Source organism: Mus caroli, unplaced genomic scaffold, assembly GCF_978045245.1.
Source record: "Mus caroli unplaced genomic scaffold, Mus_caroli_1 scaffold_3, whole genome shotgun sequence".
Lineage (NCBI taxonomy): Eukaryota > Metazoa > Chordata > Mammalia > Rodentia > Muridae > Mus > Mus caroli.
The window spans coordinates 138201699-138224696 of record NW_028227258.1 but is presented as its reverse complement, the minus strand read 5'-3'; the positions used below and the strand labels follow the sequence as shown (position 1 = coordinate 138224696).

General features: G+C 38.3%; 1 protein-coding gene across 4 annotated transcripts in view; it reads right to left on the bottom strand.

Moving 5' to 3' along the window:
• Positions 1-22998, bottom strand: part of Naaladl2 (N-acetylated alpha-linked acidic dipeptidase like 2) — a 1298244-nt gene that overhangs the window by 76813 nt on the left and 1198433 nt on the right. For all 4 annotated transcript variants that reach the window (XM_085836003.1, XM_085836001.1, XM_085836004.1 and 1 more), the window contains one exon: positions 12510-12603. In XM_085836003.1, the coding sequence (XP_085692129.1) occupies positions 12510-12603 (94 nt within the window). The remainder of the gene's footprint in view (positions 1-12509; positions 12604-22998) is intronic.

Sequence of the window (22998 nt, the reverse complement as noted above, 5' to 3'; positions counted from 1 at the left end):
GTATCTATGTATGTATGTAGGAAAAAAAAAAGAATGAAGTGTACTGTTCAGCAGTCTTTAAGAGGCTATTCCAATTGAATAAAAAGTCACTGATGTCAACTAACTGCAACTGACCCTGAAAAATGAATGCTTCAAATATTGTTTACCAAATGATATTTGTATGCTGTGCCCAACAGTCACAGTAAATATTACTTTATTGAGGGCATTTTTCTATAAAACGTTTAGGCAAATATTACCACAAGTATACATGCACTGCTCTTCTGGGGTATGGACAAGGAAGAGCACATAATTTAAGATTTCAGCTATGCATGACCTTAGCTTGTAAAAGTTGATTACATGGAAAATCGAAAGCAAATAAGATTGGTCGTTACATTTTTCTCTTTTTTTTTCATAATTTTTTTTATTATGAATTTTCCTCAATTACATTTCCAATGCTATCCCAAAAGTCCCCCATACTCCCCCCCCCCACTTCCCTACTCACCCATTCCCATTCTTTTGGCCCTGGCATTCCCCTGTATTGGGGCATATAAAGTTTGCAAGTCCAATGGGCCTCTCATTCCAGTGATGGCCAACTAGGCCATCTTTCGATACATATGCAGCTAGAAACAAGAGCTCCGGGGTACTGGTTAGTTCATCATGTTGTTCCCCCTATAGGGTTGCAGATCCCTTTAACTCCTTGGGTACTTTCTCTAGCTTCTCCATTGGGAGCCCTGTGATCCATCCAATAGCTGACTGTGAGCATCCACTTCTGTGTTTGCTAGGACCCGGCATAGTCTCACAAGAGATAGCTATATCTGGGTCCTTTCAGCAAAATCTTGATAGTGTATGCAATGGTGTCAGCATTTGGAAGCTGATTATGGCATGGATCCCTGGATATGGCCGTCTCTAGATGGTCCATCCTTTCATCACAGCTCCAAAGTTTGTCTCTGTAACTCCTTCCATGGGTGTTTTATTCCCAATTCTAAGAAGGGGCACAATGTCCACACTTTGGTCTTCATTCTCCTTGAGTTTCATGCTTTTAGCAAATTGTATCTTATATCTTGGGTATCCTAAGTTTTGGGCTAATATCCACTTATCAGTGAATACATATTGTGTAAGTTCCTTTGTGATTGTGTTACCTCACTCAAGATGATGCCCTCCAGGTCCATCCATTTGGCTAGGAATTTCATAAATTCATTCTTTTTAATAGCTGAGTAGTACTCCATTGTGTAAATGTACCATATTTTCTGTATCCATTCCTCTGTTGAGGGGCATCTGGGTTCTTTCCAGCTTAAGGCTATTATAAATAAGGCTGCTATGAACATAGTGGAGCATGTGTCCTTCTTACCGGTTGGGACATCTTCTGGATATATGCCCAGGAGTGGTATTGCTGGATCCTCCGGTAGTACTATGTCCAAATTTCTGAGGAACCGCCAGACTGATTTCCAGAGTGGTTGTACAAGCTTGCAATCCCACCAACAATGGAGGAGTGTTCCTCTTTCTCCACATCCTTGCCAGTATCTGCTGTCACCTGAATTTTTGATCTTAGCCATTCCGACTGGTGTGAGATGGAATCTCAGGGTTGTTTTGATTTGCATTTCCCTGATGATTAAGGATGTTGAACATTTTTTCAGGTGCTTCTCTGCCATTCGGTATTCCTCAGGTGAGAATTCTTTGTTCAGTACTGAGCCCCATTTTTTCATGGGGTTGTTTGATTTTTCTGGAGTCCACCTTCTTGAGTTCTTTATATGTATTGGATATTAGTCCCTTATCTGATTTAGGATAGGTAAAGATCCTTTCCCAATCTGTTGGTGGTTTTTTTGTCTTATTGATGGTGTCTTTTGCCTTGCAGAAGCTTTGCAGTTTCATGAGGTCCCACTTGTCAATTCTCGATCTTACAGCCCAAGCCATTGCTGTTCTATTCAAGAATTTTTCCCCTGTGCCCATATCTTCAAGACTTTTCCCCACTTTCTCCTCTATAAGTTTCAGTGTCTCTGGTTTTATGTGAAGTTCCTTGATCCACTTAGATTTGACCTTAGTACAAGGAGATAGGAATGCATCAATTCACATTCTTCTACATGTTAACAACCAGTTGTGCCAGCACCATTTGTTGAAAATGCTGTCTTTCTTCCACTGGATGGTTTTAGCTCCCTTGTCGAAGAATAAGTGACCATACGTGTGTGGCTTCATTTCTGGGTCTTAAATTCTATTCCATTGGTCTACTTGTCTGTCACTATACCAGTATCATGCAGATTTTATCACAATTGCTCTGTAGTAAAGCTTTAGGTCAGGCATGGTGATTCCACCAGAGGTTCTTTTATCCTTGAGAAGAGTTTTTGCTATCCTAGGTTTTTTTGTTGCTCCAGATGAATTTGCAGATTGCACTTTCTAATTTGTTGAAGAATTGAGTTGGAACTTTGATGGGGATTGCATTGAGTCTGTAGATTGCTTTTGGCAAGATAGCCATTTTTACAATGTGGATCCTGCCAATCCATGAGCATGGGAGATCTTTCCATCTTCTGAGATCTTCTATAATTTCTTTCTTCAGAGTCTTGAAGTTTTTATTATACAGTTCTTTCACTTCCTTAGTTAGAGTCACGCCAAGATATTTTATATCATTTGTGACTATTGAGAAGGGTGTTGTTTCCATAATTTCTTTCTCAGCCTGTTTATTCTTTGTGTAGAGAAAGGCCATTGATTTGTTTGAGTTAATTTTATATCCAGCTACTTCACCGAAGCTGTTTATCAGGTTTAGTAGTTCTCTGGTGGAATTTTTAGGGTCACTTATATATACTATCATATCATCTGCAAAAAGTGATATTTTGACTTCATCTTTTCTAATTTGTATCCCTTTGATCTCCTTTTGTTGTCTAATTGCTCTGGCTAGGGCTTCAAGTACAATGTTGAATAGGTATGGAGAAAGTGGACAGCCTTGTCTAGTCCCTGATTTTAGAGGGATTGCTTCAAGCTTCTCACCATTTACTTTGATGTTGGCTACTGGTTTGCTGTAGATTGCTTTTATCATGTTTAGGTATGGGCCTTGAATTCCTGATCTTTCCAAGACTTTTATCATGAATGGGTGTTGGATCTTGTCAAATACTTTTTCCGCATCTAACGAGATGATCATGAGGTTTTTGTCTTTCAGTTTGTTTATATACTGGATTATGTTGATGGATTATCTTATATTGAACCATAATTGCATCCCTGGGATGAAACCTATTTGGTCAGGATGGATGATTATTTTGATGTGTTCTTGGATTCGGTTTGCAAGAACTTTATTGAGGATTTTTGCATCGATATTCATAAGGGAAATTAGTCTGAAGTTCTCTATCTTTGTTGGGTCTTTTTGTGTTTTAGGTATCAGAGTAATTTTGGCTTCATGAAATGAGTTGGGTAGAGTTCCTTCTACTTCTATTTTGTGGAATAGTTTGTGAAGAACTGGAATTAGGTCTTCTTTGAAGGTCTGATAGAACTCTGCACTAAACCCATCTGGTCCTGGGCTTTTTTTAGTTGGGAGACTATTAATGACTGCTTCTATTTCTTTGGGGGATATAGGGCTGTTTAGATCATTATCCTGATCTTGATTCAACTTTGGTACCAGGTATCTGTCTAGAAACTTGTCCATTTCATCCAGGTTCTCCAGTTTTGTTGAGTATAGCCTTTTGTAGAAAGATCTGATGATGTTTTGGATGTCTTCAGGATCTGTTGTTATGTCTCCTTTTTCATTTCTGATTTTGTTAATTAGAATGCTTTCCCTGTGCCCTCTAGTGAGTCTGGCTAAGGGTTTATCTATCTTGTTGATTTTCTCAAAGAACCAGCTCCTTGATTGGTTGATTCTTTGAATAGTTCTTCTTGTTTCCACTTGGTTGATTTCGCCCCTGAGTTTGATTATTTCCTGCCTTCTACTCCTCTTGGGTGAATTTGCTTCATTTTGTTCTAGTGCTTTTAGGTGTGTTGTCAAGCTGCTAATGTGTGCTCTCTCTAGTTTCCTTTTGGAGGCACTCAGAGCTATGTGTTTTCCTCTTAGAAATTCTTTCATTGCGTCCCATAAGTTTGGGTATGTTGTGGCTTCATTTTCATTGCACTCTAAAAAGTCCTTAATTTCTTTCTTTATTCCTTCCTTGACCAAGTTATCATTGAGAAGAGTGTTGTTCAGTTTCCACGTGAATGTTGGCTTTCTATTATTTATTTTGTTATTGAAGATCAGCCTTAGTCCATGGTGATCTGATAGGATGCATGGGACAATTTCAATATTTTTGTATCTGTTGAGGCCTGTTTTGTGACCAATTATGTGGTCAATTTTGGAGAAGGTACCATGAGGTGCTGAGAAGAAGGTATATCCTTTTGTTTTAGGATAGAATGTTCTGTAGATATCTGCCAGATCCATTTGATTCATAACTTCTGTTAGTTTCACTGTGTCCCTGTTTAGTTTCTGTTTCCATGATCTGTCCATTGGTGAAAGTGGTGTGTTGAAGTCTCCCACTATTATTGTGTGAGGTGCAATGTGTGCTTTGAGCTTTACTAAAGTTTCTTTAATGAATGTGGCTGCCTTTGTATTTTGAGCATAGATATTCAGAATTGATAGTTCCTCTTGGAGGATTTTACCTTTGATGTGTATGAAGTGCCCCTCCCTGTCTTTTTTGATGACTTTGGGTTGGAAGTCAATCTTATCAGATATTAGAATGGCTACTCCAGCTTGTTTCTTCATACCATTTGCTTGGAAAATTGTTTTCCAGCCTTTCATTCTGAGGTAGTGTCTATCTTTTTCTCTGAGATGAGTTTCCTGTAAGCAGCAAAATGTTGGGTCTTGTTTTTGTAGCCAGTTTGTTAGTCTATGTCTTTTTATTGGGGAGTTGAGTCCATTGATATTAAGAGATATTAAGGAAAAGTAATTGTTCCTTCCTGTTATTATTTTTGTTGTTAAAGTTGGCATTCTGTTCTTGTGGCTTCTTTTTTAGGTTTGTTGAGGGATTACCTTCTTGTTTTTTCTAGGGCGTGGTTCCCGTCCTTGTATTGGTTTTTTTCTGTTATTATCCTTTGAAGGACTGGATTCGTGGAAAGATAATGTGTGAATTTGGTTTTGTCGTGGAATATTTTGGTTTCTCCATCTATGGTAATTGAGAGTTTGTCTGGGTATAGTTGCCTGGGCTGGAATTTGTGTTCTTTTAGTGTCTGTATAACATCTGTCCAGGATCATCTGGCTTTCATAATCTCTGGTGAAAAATCTGGTGTAATTCTGATAGGCTTGCCTTTATATGTTACTTGGCCTTTTTCTCTTACTGCTTTTAGTATTCTATCTTTTTTTAGTGCATTTGTTGTTCTGATTATTATGTGTCAGGAGGTATTTCTTTTCTGGTCCAGTCTATTTGGAGTTCTGTAGGCTTCTTGTATGTTCATGGGCATCTCATTTTTTAGATTTGGGAAGTTTTCTTCAATAATTTTGTTGAAGATGTTTGCTGGTCCTTTGAGTTGAAAATCTTCATTCTCATCCACTCCTATTATCCGTAGGTTTGGTCTTCTCATTGTGTCCTGGATTTCCTGGATGTTTTGAGTTAGGATCTTTTTGTATTTTCCATTTTCTTTGATTGTTGTGCCGATGTTCTCTATGGAATCTTCTGCACCTGAGATTCTCATCCATCTCTTGTATTCTGTTGCTGATGCTTGCATCTATGGTTCCAGATTTCTTTCCTAGGGTTTCTATCTCCAGTGTTGCCTCATTTTGGGTTTTCTTTATTGTGTCTACTTCCCTTTTTAGGTCTAGTATGGTTTTGTTCATTTCCATCACCTGTTTGGATGTGTTTTCCTGTTTTCTTTAAGGACTTCTACCTGTTTGATTGTGTTATCCTGTTTTTCTTTAAGGACTTGTAACTCTTTAGCAATGTTCTCCTGTAATTCTTTAAGTGAGTTATTAAAATCCTTCTTGATGTCCTCTACCATCATCATGAGATTTGCTTTTAAATCCAGGTCTGGCTTTTCGGGTGTGTTGGGGTGCCCTGGACTGGGCGAAGTGGGAGTGCTGGGTTCTGATGATCGTGAGTGGTCTTGGTTTCTGTTAGTAAGATTCTTACGTTTACCTTTTGCCATCTGGTAATCTCTGGAGTTAGTTGTTATAATTGTCTCTGTTTAGAGATTGTTCTTCTGGTGATTCTGATTACTGTCTATCAGCAGACCTGGGCGACAGGCTCTCTCCTCTGAGTTTCAGTGGTTAGAGCACTCTCTGCTGGCAAGCTCTCCTCTTACAGGGAAGGTGCACAGATATCTGGTGTTTGGACCTCCTCCTGGCCAAAGAAGAAGGCCCAAAACAGGACCTTTCCCAGATGCTGTGTTGCTTTGGCAGGTCACAGGAGCTGTCAGCTTCTGTGGTGCACACTCTCACCTGTGCAGACTAAGTTCCTAAGTTTGGTGGAGTCCCGGAACCAAGATGGTGCTCCTTGCTCCTAAGTCAGAGGGCTCCCGTGCAGGGCCGACCACTGTCCTCCAGCTGGGAGGGTGCCGGATGTCTGGGGCCCAAAAAGGGTGCTGCCTCAGTGGCTCAGTTACTCCCGCCTGTCCCAGAAGCTCTCTGCCTCTGTGGTGCACACTCTCACCTGCGCAGACTAAGTTCCTAAGTTCGGCGGAGTCCTGGAACCAAGATGGCGCTCCCTGCTCCTGAGGCAGAGGCCTCCTGTGCAGGGCCGACCACTGTCCTCTGGCTGGGAGGGTGCCGGATGTCTGCGGCCCCAAAAGGGTGCTGTCTCAGTGGCTCTGTGGCTCCTGCCTGTCCCAGAAGCTGTCTGCCTCTGTGGTGCGAACTCTCACCTGTGTAGACTATGTTCCTAAGTTCGGTGGAGTCCTGGAACCAAGATGGTGCTCCCTGCTCCTGAGGCAGAGGTCTCCCCCCAAAAAATCATATTTTTCTCTTAAAGTGAGGTGAAAGGGCTTGAGCACACAGTAGGACAGCAGTCTCAAGTCCAAATTGACCTCAAAATACTTTATCAGCTCTGGGTGTAGTATCTGGCAAAAGTTCTGTCCCTTTATAGTGAAGAAATATTTTTGTAATAATGCACTGACACAAGATCTGAGTGAGGCACAGGGATGAAGCCTAGACCATCATTATTTGTTTCTATTTAGCCATCTCACTGTCCTTCAGAGAGATTTATTTGTCTTCTTGCTCTAACTTAAACTTGGCACTGAACTAACTCCACTGTGTCTCTACCAGCTCAAGACTGAACTCTTGCCTCTCTTGTCCTGTTGATGACTCAGCCTAGGAGCATGATAGGACAAGTTTCTAAAGAAATACCCAGTTTTAAACAAATAGTACTTTCTGAATTAATATTTATCACAATCTCTGGTAACACAGTTCTCAGTTGCTGAAATGAAAGAATAGAATAGTCTCTATGATTCTCTTGATTTTTCATCCTGAAAAGGACCATGGAGTTGTTTGATGTACCTCTCAGGGCAGTGATAAGACATTTACAGTGTTCTCTGCCCTATGTTCTGAGCAAGGAAACTCCTTATATCTGCTTATAAGTGTATAGAATCTTAGAGAATAAACTGAGACATCAAGATTTGGTAAGACAACAAGACTGTTGGCATTAAGTCGCTTCCTTCTAACCATCATTCAAGCTTCTGTATGTCTGTCTATTAGTCTTCAAAACTTAGATAAAATTAGTATTGTTCTCCACTTCCTGAGTATCCATGATAGAAGGCTCTTGTGTACATTATGAAATAATTCTGTTTGCCTCACCTTTGCTTTAAGAGCATCAACATATGCTAGGGCAACAGAAAATAATTGTCCTCATCCATATTACACCTCCATCTTTAGGAATAAAACCGTACAATAATGCTGAATTATAAAATATACAACATTTATTGATTAAATTACACATTTTTTCTGAAATCTCCATAGTGTCTAAGAATTTGCCACATTTTCATAGCTATCTCATTGTTCCTATACAACTTCATTTTCTTTATAAATTAAGAGACATAAGAAGAGTTTACATGAATTCATTTATCATCTACCATGTTCTACATTTTTTTTCATTCTTTAGGGATGAAATTCTCTACTTCAACTTTGATCTTGATGCTTGTACACTCTTGATGTTTATATGCTGTGATCCTAGAACTTAGAGAAATTACATTAGTATGTCTGTTCCTTTGGAAATGACTAAGTTATCAGTTCAGAATCCTTAAGTATGAGATAACACCTTTATAAAAGTGGCTCAGATACCCCTATTATCTACTTTCTGTCTTGTGAGATTAGAGAGAATGTCAGCGTCTGGGCTGCAGGATGCAGGGACTGAATATACTAGGCCAGAATCTTGAGATTCTCAGTCCTAGGCACTGTGAACAATAAATCAATGTTGTTTGTGTAGTGTACAGCTTTTGTTGCTGTATCCCAAATAGATCAACACATATCTTACCCACAGCAGATTCTTCAAACTGCAGTTATCATCTGCTCAAAAGCAGTAGACCAGTAATTAATTCTCCTGTCTTTGTGTGTGAATGAAATTTGCCTATGCACAAGACTATTGTCATAATGAAATAAAATAAAATAAATAAAATAAAATAAAAGCCAATCTTCCTGACTCTCTCTATGACTGTATTTACTTTGTTGGTTCCTAACTGCACACACTCTTTTAACCTCTCAACAATGTTTTGCATACATCTTGTTCTAATTCTGCTTTTCTTTGAGATCACAATGATATCCAAATTTTTGCACACAGTAGTGACTATCTGGGCCTCAGTATTCCTGAGGTTTGAGCACTAGTGTAACAAAAGTGCTATTTCCTCCCCCTGCCTCACAATCTATTATTTTGAGATAAACCTGAAATATACATTCAGTGTCATTTTAACTTAGTTAACAACCGATTTTAGGAGTCCCTGTGAAGTCCAAGGGGTTTCGTGATAAACAATTTGTAACATATTACTTTTCTTGGGAGAAAGATAAGACATATGTTGAAAGGATCTTTGACTGCCCACCAAAATCAGATTAATAATGCAACTCTAACTATGAATAATAGGTCTTTTTGAACTCCTAAATTACCCTACATTATGAAAATGTTAATAGCTGTTATAATAATAAGCTACAGTGCCTACTTGAATGTTTTAAAATGAACTCAATTGTCTAAAAACATAACCAAACAATATTTAAAATTATTTTGTTAACACTTCTGTTTTTTATTTGCTTAATTTTTTATCCTCTTAAAATGTAATTATACTTTTCTTTCTTGCAGAAACATTGATCATAGAAAATTTAACTCAGAAACTTATTTATAATTCTAGAATACAATGTTGGTATTTTCGAGTACACTACTTGAGATTCCTTTTTCTGCATGATACTTACTTTACAGATGGTCAAGGATTTGTACAATATAAAAAGCCTCATCTTTTGTTCTCTGGAAGTTTAAAGTACTATCTGCCATAACAACAGAATATTATAGAGGATAAAGCTTGGACACTATTAGGGAAAGCAAAACAGCCTCAGACTGAATGAAACAGACTCTTAAAAGAATTCTTAGAGAAAGGTTATTGTTCACACAACTATGGATTTTCTGCTCCCTATCTAAGCTTATTTTTTTTTAAATGCCATATGTTTCACTATCCAGTTTCTCAGTTTCAAATATTCTAGAAATAGCAAATATGAAGGGTAAAGAGGGAGGCACATGTAGCCATAGCAACCTTGGTGTAATGATATCCTATTGGAAGGAAGGAAGGAAGGAAGGAAGGAAGGAAGGAAGGAAGGAAGGAAGGAAGGAGAGAACTACATAGATAAACAACAGTAGGTTCAAAATCAACAACAACAGAAAAGCTCTTCATATGTAAGGAACCTAGCATACCTGCCTCCTGAGAGGCTTTATCCAGCAGTAGATGGAAACAAATGCAGAAACCCAGAGCCAAATAGTCAGACAGAGCTTCGAGCAAGCTGGATGGGTCAAGGTCACCAAGAGAAGATCTACAGAGATAACTAACCTGGGCCCATTGAGGCTCACAGAAACTAAACCATCAACCAAAGAGCATGCAGGTGTCTTAAGAATTTGGAGCAAATGTGCAGCTTGGTCTTCTCATGGGTCCCCTAACAATTAGAGTGGGACTAATCTCTGACTCTGTTTTCTATCATTGGATCTTCTTCTCCTAGCTGGACTGCCTTGTTAGGCCTTAGTAGGAATGGATTATTTATCCCTGTCAGGAATGGATGTCTCAGGGCCCTGGTGGTATCCAAAGGTGGGATTCTGCTTCTCTCAGGAGAAGGAAAGGGGATAATGGAAAATTTCTAATGTTGTTACTGGGAGGAGAGGTGGAAGCTGTGGAATGGTGATTGGGATGTAATGTGAATAAATAAATTAATTAATGAAAAGAAAAACAGAAAATACCATTGTTTCTGTCCAGTAAAATAATAAACAAATAATGAATAAACACACTTAGATAACTCTCTGAGGAATAATGATTCCAAATTAGAAAGTATATATTTAATTTCAAACTATTGGAAATCTTTGACTCAGAAGGCCACTCTGTTGTCAGAAAATACTTTAAGCAGTATAGCAAAACTACTGTATTTCTTTTTTTTTTACTTTTTTAATAGATATTTTCTCTATTTACATTTCAAATGTTATCCCCTTTTCTCATATCTCCTCAAAAAAAAAAAAAAACCCTATCCCTAATCCACTAACCCACTCACTCCCCCTGCTCATTAACCCACCCAAACCTGCTTCCCTGTCCTGGCATTCCCCTACACTGCGGCATAGAGCCTTCACAGAACCAAGGGTTTCTCCTCTCATTGATGTCCCTTAAGGCCACCCTCTGCAACACATGGGGCTGGAGCCATGGGTCCCTCAATGTGTACTCTTTGGTTGGTGGTTTAATCCCTAGGAGCTCTAGGATGTACTAGTTGGTTCATATTGTTGTTCCTCCTATGGGGGTGCAAACTCCTTTAGCACCTTGTGTCCTTCCTTTCTCTAGCTCCTCCTTTGGAGACCTTATGCTCAGTCCAATGGATGGCTGTAAGCATCCACTTCTGTATTTATCAGGCACTGGCAGAGCCTCTCAGGAGACAGCTATATAAGCCTAAACATTGGAGTATTACTCAGCTATTAAAACCAATGAATTCATGGAATTTTTAGGCAAATGGATGAAGCTAGAAAATATCATCCTGAGTGAGGTAACCCAATCACAAAAGAACACACATGTTATGCACTCACTGATAAGTGAATATTAGCCTAGAATTTTGGAATACCCACGATACAATTCACAAACCACATGAAGCTCAAGAAGGAAAACCAGTATGGACACTGTACTGGTTAATTTTGTGTCAACTTGACACAGCTGGAGTTATCACAGAGAAAAGAGCTTCATTTGAGGAAATGCCTCCATGAGCTCCAACTGTAAGGCATTTTCTCAATTAGTGATCAAGGGGGAAAGGCCCCTTGTGGGTGGGACCATCTCTGGGCTGGTAGTCTTGGGTTCTATAAGAGAGCAGGCTGAGCAAGCCAGGAGAGGCAAGCCAGTAAAGAACATCCCTCCATGGCCTCTGCATCAGCTCCTGCTTTCTGACCTGCTTGAGTTCCAGTCCTGACTTCCTTTGGTGATGAACAGTAGTATGGAAGTATAAGCCGAATAAACCCTTTCCTCCCCAACTTGTTTCTTGGTCATGATGTTTGTGCAGGAATAGAAACCCTGACTAAGACAGACACTTTGGTTCTTCTTAGAAGGAGCATCAAAATACCCATGGGAGGAGATACAGAGAGAAAGTATGGAGCACAAACTGAAGGAACGGTTATCCAGGGACTGTCCCACCTGGAGATCCATCCCATATACAGTTACCAAATGAAGACACTATTGTGGATGCCAACAAGTGCTTGCTGACAGGAGCCTGATATAGCTATCTCCTAGATTTCTTTTCAGTTAAGTGGTTTTCTATCACCATCTCACTCACAATTCAATAGCAGGACATGTCACTCAGGAGGACAATGAAGACTTTAGTCATCATATCCCAGTTTATATTTAGTTAACTAAGACATCCAAGAGCCTAATTGAAAGGTGAGGGTCTGCACTTATGTTTATGTATAACTGAGACAGAAACTATGAGATCCATGCTCTTGTTGCCTCACTGCTGCCTTTGACATCAGGCAGCAGGAGTATGGACCACACCCCATAGAATCCACTCCCAGAAGAGAAACTTAGGAGTCCATCTTGTATTGAATGAGTGTGGTATGTGCAGTGCTGGAGGAAGCTTGGATTCCTGAACTGCTAGCTCACAATGAATCTGTAGGCAGTAATGGGAGCTTTAAAATGAGATCCAAGTCTCTTTCATCAATGATAGCATTCAGATGCTTCCATCTCTGGCACACTGCTTTCTCCCTCACAGGTCTGTCCCACTTCTGCCTACAGGGTAGCAAAAATATTTCTCAGTTGTTCTCATATTTCCTCTTAGAGGTGGAGAGTAATCATGGCTACAACGTTTAAGATACTAGCTGCTTTATCAAGTCCTTGTTGAACGTATTTGAAAACTTTTTCTGATTATTAAAATGAAAAAAAATTAAAGAAAAAAATACCTTTAAGGCTGTTTTGAACTCCTAATGCTATATCGAGGGCATTGAAGGGCAGTACTGGTTCACTGGCAATTTGTAAAATTACTTCTCCTGAGAGCTGAAATGAAAATAAAGATAATTTTTAGTGTTTAGTTATTAACATGTTCATTTAAGTATTTCACATACTGTTACATACTCAGAGTAATAGTAAAAGAAAATAATTCAAAATCTTTTTCCTTTCAAATTATTTTTGAGTTTACATTTCTGTAAAGAAAACAAATGCTAGATACCTTTATGATGTCAAAGGATAGCAAGAGGACACAATGGCGCATTCTCTTTTGAGTTAATGTCAGCAAGTTAGTTTAAAACCCTCCGTAATATTAAATATTATCAAATATTATAAAAATAACAAGTAAACAAACAAAGAAACGAAAGCCTTTGTTTACTAAATGTAGGAAACTCCAAACACTGTTAACCATTAGTGCATTACATTTAATATGTAATCCATTCTAATACATTTTGGTCCCTTAGGTATGCCTCTTTTAATGTTTAACTTTATCACTTATCATGTTTCTGAAATTCATCGAAACCAAAGCTATTTACACATACATATTTTGCAGAACATATCTTATTTTAAAATTTAAAAACAATAAACAAAACTTTAAATGGCATCCCAAGGTCATATTGGAATTTTCTTACACACATACAGACTTCTCACTCCACTATAAAACTGTGTTTGAAAAGTGAAACATGCTACATCTGATTTAGAACATTCTTTTCATACTCTACAATAGTAGTTTGTATTCACAGAACTATCATAGGACCTTCAGGCCATCAGTAAACCCTGTTGCTACGTCTCGTTTAGCCTCCTCTATGTTTTCCAAGGCTGTTCACATGTCTGTCTGTCCCTTATGAGTCCCTTATCCAAGCAAAACTGGAAATGATTGTGTTGGTATCATAAATGATATTGTACAAAGCCTACACTCAGAAATCAGACCATTAACCTGAGTCAGTATAGAAACTAAGTTACAAAATATCAGTAAACAGGATTTTAGATAATCATATCTACATATTCAAGAAACATTATATCCTGTATAATTTAAAAACTCTATTTCCTTATTATTCACACAATTCATGTCATGTTAAGAATGCAATTCAATCTGGTCTGTCCAAGCTTGAAAAACATGTTTCTGAGAAATAAACCGGCAAGATTCTGTTATTTCTCAGAGGTATTTCACTCCCAAATGTAGCAGTGGATTTTCTTCCCCAGTGACCAAGATACCTTTGTGGAGTTTGTCTCCAGCATGTTGGTCTCACATCCTGTGGGGAGCTCCCTGCATGATCACACTATGCTTTAGGAACAGAAAACTGCCTGCAGCAGATTGATAGGTAGGAGTCACCGTTCTATTCCACCCACCCTGTTCAAATCATGCAGTGAACACCAATATTTGGAAATAAATTATTTGTAAAAGAAAAATTTAACGGATGTTAGGAAGTATGAAGGTTCCTTTTTCCAATTTTCACTGGATAATAGAAACTGGAGAACAGACATGTTTTGTTGATACTTTGGGTATCTGCAAGCCACATTTTACAAAGGATTCAAAGGAAAAGAAGAGGAGGTAGGAGAAGGGTGACTCTGTGCTGCCAGAGAACATTGTTTTGTTCTGTTTTTAAAAGAGATCATTTGGCAGCACCAACAACAGGAATACATGCCAGCCACCCTGCTACTTCTTTGAGCAAAAAACCTGGCAACAAGGAGTGGCAGTTTGAAAACACCTGGGCCATGAAAGATGTGAAACCAGCTACATTTGCAGGTTCATAGGCAAGAGACTTCTGTGTCCAGGGCCATGTAAGGGGAGGTGAGTTGTGCTATAAGAACTTCTTACAGTCCTGGGCATCTACAAACAGCATAGCACAAATTTCCCTGATGCTCATGTGAGGCTCCTGTTTCTATTCTACCTATCACACTACAAGGGCATCTGTTGAAGCTGGCAGTGAGGGAATTAATAGCAGTTCCTATGACTGAAATGACCTGTGCTGAGAAGGTGCTGTTAAAGATAATGGTAAGAGCTAAAATATCAAGGGTCAACATTTATCAAGAAATTTCTGGAGTCAGATTCTGTTCAGAAGTTCTCACCGCATTTAATTCTCAGTACAGCTCAATAGAGCAGGGGTCATTATGTTTGTACCATAGATAATGAAACCAAGTCTCAGAAAGTTTAGCTAACCTTTTCACATCATTGCACAGAGCCACATGTGGACTTGATGCCATTTTGTGGTTGTATCTTGAGGTTCACGAAAAAGTCCTGCAAAGAATTTTTAATTGATTCTTTGTAAAGAACTACATGTAGACTCTAAATCTCTCTGTCCTTACTCCTATTTGTAATGGATTCATATACTTTCTGACTTAAGTACATCAACTTCTTATAATATTGATTGATACTTGCTGGATCCTCCACTGTAAGACAGTGGTGAGGCCTAGAGCTCCATGGGGTATTGTCTGATATATAGCCCATGTAAGAATATGTGAAAATAAAGCTACAATTCATACATTGATGTGAAGGTGCTACTGGCAAGGAATTAGGATTAGGTTGGTGCTGAGAGTGACACACTCAAGATGGAAACATAACTGAAAAGATGGTGGTGAAGCTTTCGTATTCCTGGGTCCTCTACTCAGGGGCTAAAGTTTCTAAAATACCAGAATAGTTCAGATTGACAGATAGTCTTCTGTGAAGTGATTTGTGAGCAAAGAATTTTGAAATCACTGAAGAATCCTAGCAGAATCTCTTAGGAGGACACTAATTTTAAAAGTGTTTTTAGTTTAGGGAATACATTGAATATCTTACTTTAATAGGTATATGGCCAATACTAGGAACTCCAAAGGAGCTGTTATCTAGCAATTGACCATCTACAGGAAAAGTATATATGTAACCAAAATAATAGTACTCAGGATGAGCTAGGATGCTGGCTTGAAGCCATCAGAATGGCAGATATCTGTGGAGGAAAGCAAATCCTTTCTCCTTGTTCCCTCAGTTCCATCTCTACCACAATGTTTACAGTTCTCAGAAGCTGAGTAAGGATTCTAGGATACAAGGTTGCCATTGGCATATCTGTCTCTTGCAGAGTTGCTGCAATTGGCACACCACAATTTTTGGAATGTATTGTGAAAATCAAATACTTTCCTCATTTCAAGATTACAGGTAAGTTCACTGTTTCTCCTATGTTGGCCCCTGTCTCTGTCAGCAATTGCTATCTCCTCTTAGTAAAGTATAGTGGACTAAATATATTTTCAGGCTATCAGCTTGTAAATAATCTAGTTAATATATTTCTTTCTAGATAACATTAAAAAATGTTAGAATTGGATTTGACTTTGCTAATCACACCATTTGAAGAGAAGAGCCCAGTGTGGTAATATTTTCTGTTGCATTGGAATGAGAAACATCAAGATACATACTTTTCTATTTTTACTGTCAACAATTATTTTGTCAGCCAGTAAAAGATTAAATATCTTCATTATATTTCACTAATAAATAACTTCAACATGATTTAGCAATAATATTAACAACTAATATTTTAGAGCTTTTCCTTTGTGTCAGGCAATCTACTAAATTCTTTACATGAATCAATTCATTTAAACTATACAAAAGTATTATTTTAATTTGCAGATGAGAAAACTGAGCCACTGCTCAATTAATTAAATATTTCAAAACCACTTAGCTAGTACATGGTTATTTTGAGATCTGACAGGAAGCATTTCGAATATAGAACTAAGATTCCAATTATAACACCAATTAGTACATTATCTATCACTCATTTTTCAATATTAACAAATCAAGAATACAAGTGTCTACTGATACATATCTATTGAACCAAAAGATATATTCTAAGGAATGACCAATACCTTGCTACATCTATGACAAATGTTTAAAATAAAGACCTGAGCAAATCACCTTATAGATATATAATTCTCTTACTTGTCAGTACTAATTTTCATGTATGAAGTAAAACAATCCCCACTGATGATGAAAAATAAAATAATTATTTTAACTTCAGATCCATTTAATGTATAATATTGATAATCAGACAGTCCAGAAGAGTAAGAACAATAAGCAGAAGTGCAGTCAATGCCCGTGGGCTAGTGTCTATTTAGAGGACTACCAATTAGGGCTCTAACTTTAGGATTGTTGAAAATGACTCAGGGAAGTGCATTTAATAACTAAAAATTGTCACCATCCCAATGGACATCAGTGACAAGCCACTTGTCCTCATCCATGCTGCTAGAGGACATTTGTACTATTAAGGCAGCATTTACTCTGCACCAGCTACATGTGAAAAACTTTGTTATTGGAGTTATTAGAATAGTGCTCATAAAAGGAGATAAATATTAGCTATAAATTTTAGGATAAAAGTTTCACAAGGCACCATGAAAAGCTATACTGGAGTCCTTCTTCATTAGAAGAATCAGGACAGGTTTTCTTGAGAAAAGACATTCTGGGAGGAAGACACTAACTTAGACTCCGCATCAAGAAGGAAAGAACCAGGAGTAAACTTGCTAAAAAGCAAGTGCCCTTATATCTCACAAACACACACACACACACACACACACACACACACAAAAAAAAAACTTTCTTAATTAGATTATGTTGGCTACTTTTTAAAAAGTATCTTAAGCTTATTCAGCATACATGCCCTGAAACTGTGAAGAAAAAGTCATGGTTTGGTAAAAAAATTAGCTATATATCCCTATTTCTCCCCAGGTCACCAGAACTGTGGGGTTGCAAACAGGAGAGGTTGAGGTATTGTCATTTTATTCTTATTACATCAAGAACTCCATCAACTCTTCAAGTCTGAAACAAAAGATGATGGACTTAGCAGCTTCTCACAATGATAACTCAATGTGTGTCAAGTATAAGATGCAGGAATGTATACATGATATTTATTTTTAAGAGAAACTTTCTCTTATTGCTTACATTTGCAGAGTACAACACCAGTATCTGTACACACAGAGAACTATGCTTTTCAATCATATAATAAAAATTCTTTGGTCAAAAATAAAGACAGTATTGGTTTGGAATACCTAGCAAAAACATTTTGACAATCATGAATTTAATTATGTTCAGAGACAATCCTTTGTCTCCCTTATTGAGGGTACAGTTCATAATATTGGGAAAGTCATGGCTGCAGGACCTTGAAAAGACAGCTGGCATATTGGATGCACAGGTAAGAAGCAGAGAGAGATCTTAATGCTGGTGCTGATCTTGTTCTTTTTTTTATTCACTGTAGGATTCCAGCCCAGTGAATGGTGCCACCCAAGTAGACTGGTCTTCCCACTTCAATTTTCCTTAACGAGATAAGCCCTTAGGAATTCCTACAGGCTAATATCATCTAGAAATTCTTTTACTGTCATCCCCAGAGGCTTCTCTCTTTGATGGCTCTATACCCTGCCACATTGACATTCAGTGTTAACTATCACATTGTGTTAATTGACCAATGCCACTTTGCTCATATACACTGCTCACGTAACTGTGTCCTTTTGTATGTGTCCAGTGGAAGCCATTGAAATCTAAGCCACTACTGCTTCAATGTAGTTTGGGTTGAGTCTGTTCTTCTAGAAGTAATATGTCATAATAGCATTCTATAGTTTAATTAAATAATGACATATTTTCATCATAGAAACAGTAGAAGGAATAGAGGGGGAGGACGATATGAGCAGCAACAACAACAACAACAAAATATTCTTCATTTGAATTAATTGCTTTTTCCTGCAGAGATTTCAGATTTAAATAATGGTCAAAATATATATGACCTGAAAGGTTTGCTATTACATTGCGAATGAAGTTCTTTTTTTCCCCCTGACTTTAAATGCAATAACTGTTGTAGACTACTTCCTGCCGAGTAAGACTTGACATTTTAGAAATAGTGAAAGAAACACCCAGGCTTCATTTCCTTTGATGTGCTATTATATTCATGACAAGTTTCCTCTAGCAACTTTCTGGAAAGCAGATGCTATTGTTCAGTTGAATCTAAAGTATAGGCATGTAAATAAGGTGCTGCAGACACAGAGTGCACAGCACTGCTCAGGCATTCTCTGGATAGCTCTTTTCTTTTTCAAGAGTTACTTAGAAACAGACAGGACTGATCCAGCCCTGATATATTCTTTAAATCCAGCTAAGGTATATCCTTTAAATATATCTTGATTGTCCACATAATTTGAAAGTCTTATTGCTGTTTACCAATTAGCCCATGTGATAGGATCCTATAATTTCATCCCAACACTCTACCTTATAGGTATGTATGCAACATATGGAGATGACACGATTTGAACAACCCTAGTATTCAAATATTATGGCTAGTGCTGGAGAGATGTGAGTGGAGCTCATGGTACACAACATGAGGAGCTGAACTCAAGTCATTAGTCTCAAGAATAGTTCACAGCTATAATCTTAGTGCTGTTTTAGCAAAACTGGAGGTAGACAGAGAGAAATTTCTGAAAGCTCCTGTATTAACTAGCAAGAGTTTTACAGCACTGTGGGCAATAACAGTGAGACCTTGTCTCATACACAGTGGAGAGTAAGAATGAACACCCAAGATTGCCCTTTGAACTCTACACCTGTCCCTGCCATACCATGTATACAGATACACATATATACAGGAGTATATAGGCACACACACACACACACACATTCTGAGTTAGATGCAAAAATGTGAAGCAGTTACTCTAGTTACTTGAGAGGACACATGGGTTACCATAAAGAACATGCATACCAGAACTCTGGCTGAAGATTCAACTTCTGTTAGGCTGCAAAGAAAGGCTAACACTTAGAGAGGCTGGAGAATGGAAAATATTCTAGTAAAAGGAAGGACATGCAAATGCTGGTTTAACCTTGGAAAAAGCCAATCTTGATCGATGGGGGAGTCCTTTACAGAAGAAAACAGGCTAATATGTAGAAGGTTGTTGGAAAAGGACTCTCCTTGTCAGTGTCTCAAATGAAGGAGAGTGTGTTTCAGCTACACAGCAGTGACTTGACAACTCAGCCATATCTCGTAGCTTTGACCATTCTATTCAAGATGCTAAAGAAAAGCTTTGTTTGAAAAAAATGGAAGTGAGTATGCTTATGCTTTACTTTCAGAAAGTCAATATTCCATTGTTCCATATTACTAGCATCAACAAAGCTTAGAATTTAGAAATATAACATGTTGAAAATACAATAGCCCTTGCCCCACAGTGTGTGGATTTAATTCTTGATTGTCTATGCATCTTGATCCTGTTAAGACCTTCTCTCTCTGTTGGAAGCAATATTCCTAGCAAGTTTCAGGACAGGGCTGGTTATTTATGAGGGATGACATAATTGAGAGACTTTGATGATGATCTGACTCATTTATAGAGTTTATGTGTATGACTACTTTCTAGAACTGGAAGGAATGATAGTCACCTACCACAGTTCTAACAAATCTGCTTCTTTATTGCAACTCTTATTGTAGACAACCTGAGCATACCTGAAAAGTCTATTGTCTGTGAGAAAGTTCATCAGGGTTCAAGGGGATCTTCTCTCTCACAAGTAAGAAGCAGATGGTGAACACTGTCTGGCCAACTTCCATTTTGTCAGTAGTCTGTGTGATCTTAGCAGATCATTAGATAAATTAGTTATATTTCCCTGTCCATCACTGGACTGCAAGGCTCCTTGTTCAATACTATATAGTCTTTTGCTGATTCCCAAATCCATCAATTTATCTGAAAATTTCATGATGTGTTTGTTTAAATAGCTGAGTAGTATTTATTATAATATCCATTCTTGGCTTGACAACTGGGTTTATAATTTCTGACTATTACAAATAAAGCTTCTATGAACATAACTGAGGAAGTATCCTTATAGTATTGTGGATCATCTTTTGGGTTTATACCAAGGAGTGGTATATCTGGGTCTTGAGGTAGAACAATTCCCAGTTTTCTGCCAAATTAATTTCCAGAGTGGTTGTAAAAATTCTTATTCTCATTAGCAATTGAGAAGTGTTCTATTTGCTCCATATCCTCACCAGCATGTATTATCACCTGAGTTTTTTTTTTTTTATCTTAACCATTCTGATGCATGTAAGGTGGAATCTCAGAGTCATTTTTGATTTGCATTTTCCTAACGACTAAACACATTGAATATTTCTTTAAGTGGTTCTCAGCCATTACTGATTCCTCTGTTGAGGAATCTGCTTAGTTCTGTACCCATGTTTTTTATTGAATTATTTGATTTGTTGGTGTCTAACTTCTTAAGTTTGTTATATGTTTTGAATATTAGTCCTCTGTAGGATGTAGGGTTGGTCAAGACTCTTATCTGATGTGTCCATTTTATCCCATTGATAGTTTCCTTTGCCATATAGTTTCATGAGCTCCTATTTATCAATTATTCGTATTAATACCTGAGCCATTGGTACTCTTTTCAGGATGCTGTCTCCCATACCAATGAGTTCAGTGCTATTGATATTCCCCACTTTCTTTTCTGTTAGATTTAGTATATCTGGTTTTATGATGAGAGGTGTGATCCACTTGGACTTGAGTTTTGTTCAGGGTGATAAATATGGACATATTTGAATTCTTCTACATGCAACATCCAGTTAGAACATCACTCCTAAGTGATGTATCCCAGACCCAGGAAAACACACCATGTTGTACTTACTTATAAGTTGATATTAGCCATAAAGTACATGATAACCATGCTACGATCCATAGACCCAAAGAAGCCCAAGGGAGAAATCTCATTCAGAAGTAAAAATAAAATATGTGCTGAAGGTGGATGAATGGGGAGAAATGGGTGGGAGAGGGAGTGGATTTGGGAATGAGAATCAGATGTGGGGAGGAGAGGAATGGGAAAGAGAAGAGAAATTGGTAGGCAGGCATCTCTGGAGTGAGCCAGGGACCTGGGATGATAGAGGCTCCCAGGATTCTGTGGAGGTGACCTTGGTTGAGACTCCTAGAAGTGGGGGTTATAGAGCCTAAAGTGGTCTCCTGTAGCCAGAGGGGCCTTCCAAAGGAGCAAGGGAGACAATAAAAACCTTTTCACCCAAAATTTGTCCTGCCTATTTGCAGGGATAAAGATAGAACAAAAATTCAGGGAATAACCAACAAATGTCTGGCCCAAGTTGAGACCCATCCCATGAGAGAGATCCAACCCCTGACACTATTAATGATATTCTGCTATACTTATAGATCATAGACTAGCATAACTGTCTTCTGACAGGCTTCATTCTGTAACTTATGGAGAGAACTTTAGAGCCTGAGGGGTCAAAGACACTATAAGAATACCTACAGAGTCAACTAAGCTGGTCAAATGGGAGCTCCCAGAGACTGATCCAGTAATCAAAGAGCATGTTTGAGTTGTATCTAGGCCCCCATCCATATATGTAGCATTTGTACAGCTTGGTCTTCTCTTGGGTCCCCTACCAATTGGAGTAGGGGCTATGTTGCCTACATTTGCATTCCTCTTCCCTAATTGGGCTGCCTTGTCATACCTCAGAGGGAAAGGATGCACCTAATCCTGTTTTGCCTTGATATGTCATGGAACGTTGGTACCCATGGGAGACCTCCCCTTCTCTAAGGAGGAAAGGAAAGAAGGGAGGGCATGTGAGAGTAGGACTGGGAGAAGAGGAGAGAGGGGAGGCTGAGTATAGGATTATATACATATATAAATTGTAATAGGATTATATATATATAAATTGTAACCTGGCACATCTCTTTTTTGTTTGTTTGAGAGAGATGGAGGAAAGGAGAAAGCATAGTGACTCAAGGTTATAGTCTTCAGTATTGTCTGTATCTAGGGGTACAAAGGTCAGAATTTCAAGGTCACTGTCTTAGAGAGGACATTTATTTTTAGCCTAGGATATATATGCTCGTGTGTTAAAAATAAAATCAGATATAACCCACCACTAATCCAGCCATCCCTGTGGCCATTTGCCAGAAATGACAAACTTCTTTTGAGACATATTAGATCCCAGTCCCCAGCCCAAGACAGACTGTTTAGCTAGATCACCTGCTGTAGAAACACAAGGAGCCAACTCTCTGGTACAACCACTACCGTTTCTGGTTTTCTCTCTGTTGTTCATCAGGTCTGCAACCTTCCTCCAGTGACTCTATCATGGGACTCTATCAAGACTCACTATATTCCTGACAGCTTTTTAGTTGTGACATTTCCACTATCCTAACTGACCCTGATCCCCAGGACTAGTCAACACTGCTGGTGAAAACATGTTCTAAGTTCCCTGATCAAACTTCTAGAGGTACCAGACTGTAGATAGGCATTTCACTGGAATCAAGAAGGCCTAATTGCGTTTAACCTTGTACAAACATGTCATATAGTTCAGACTATGAAAGGCTCAGTAAGTTACAATAAAGAGTTTGTGGCTTGTATTGAATATTAGAATTCATAAACAAAGTGATTGGACTGTTAGAATAAAAAAAAAAAACCTGTATAGCTTTCAAAGATATAAATTCCTAAGCATGGCTTCCCAACACAGGGGATAGGCTAAG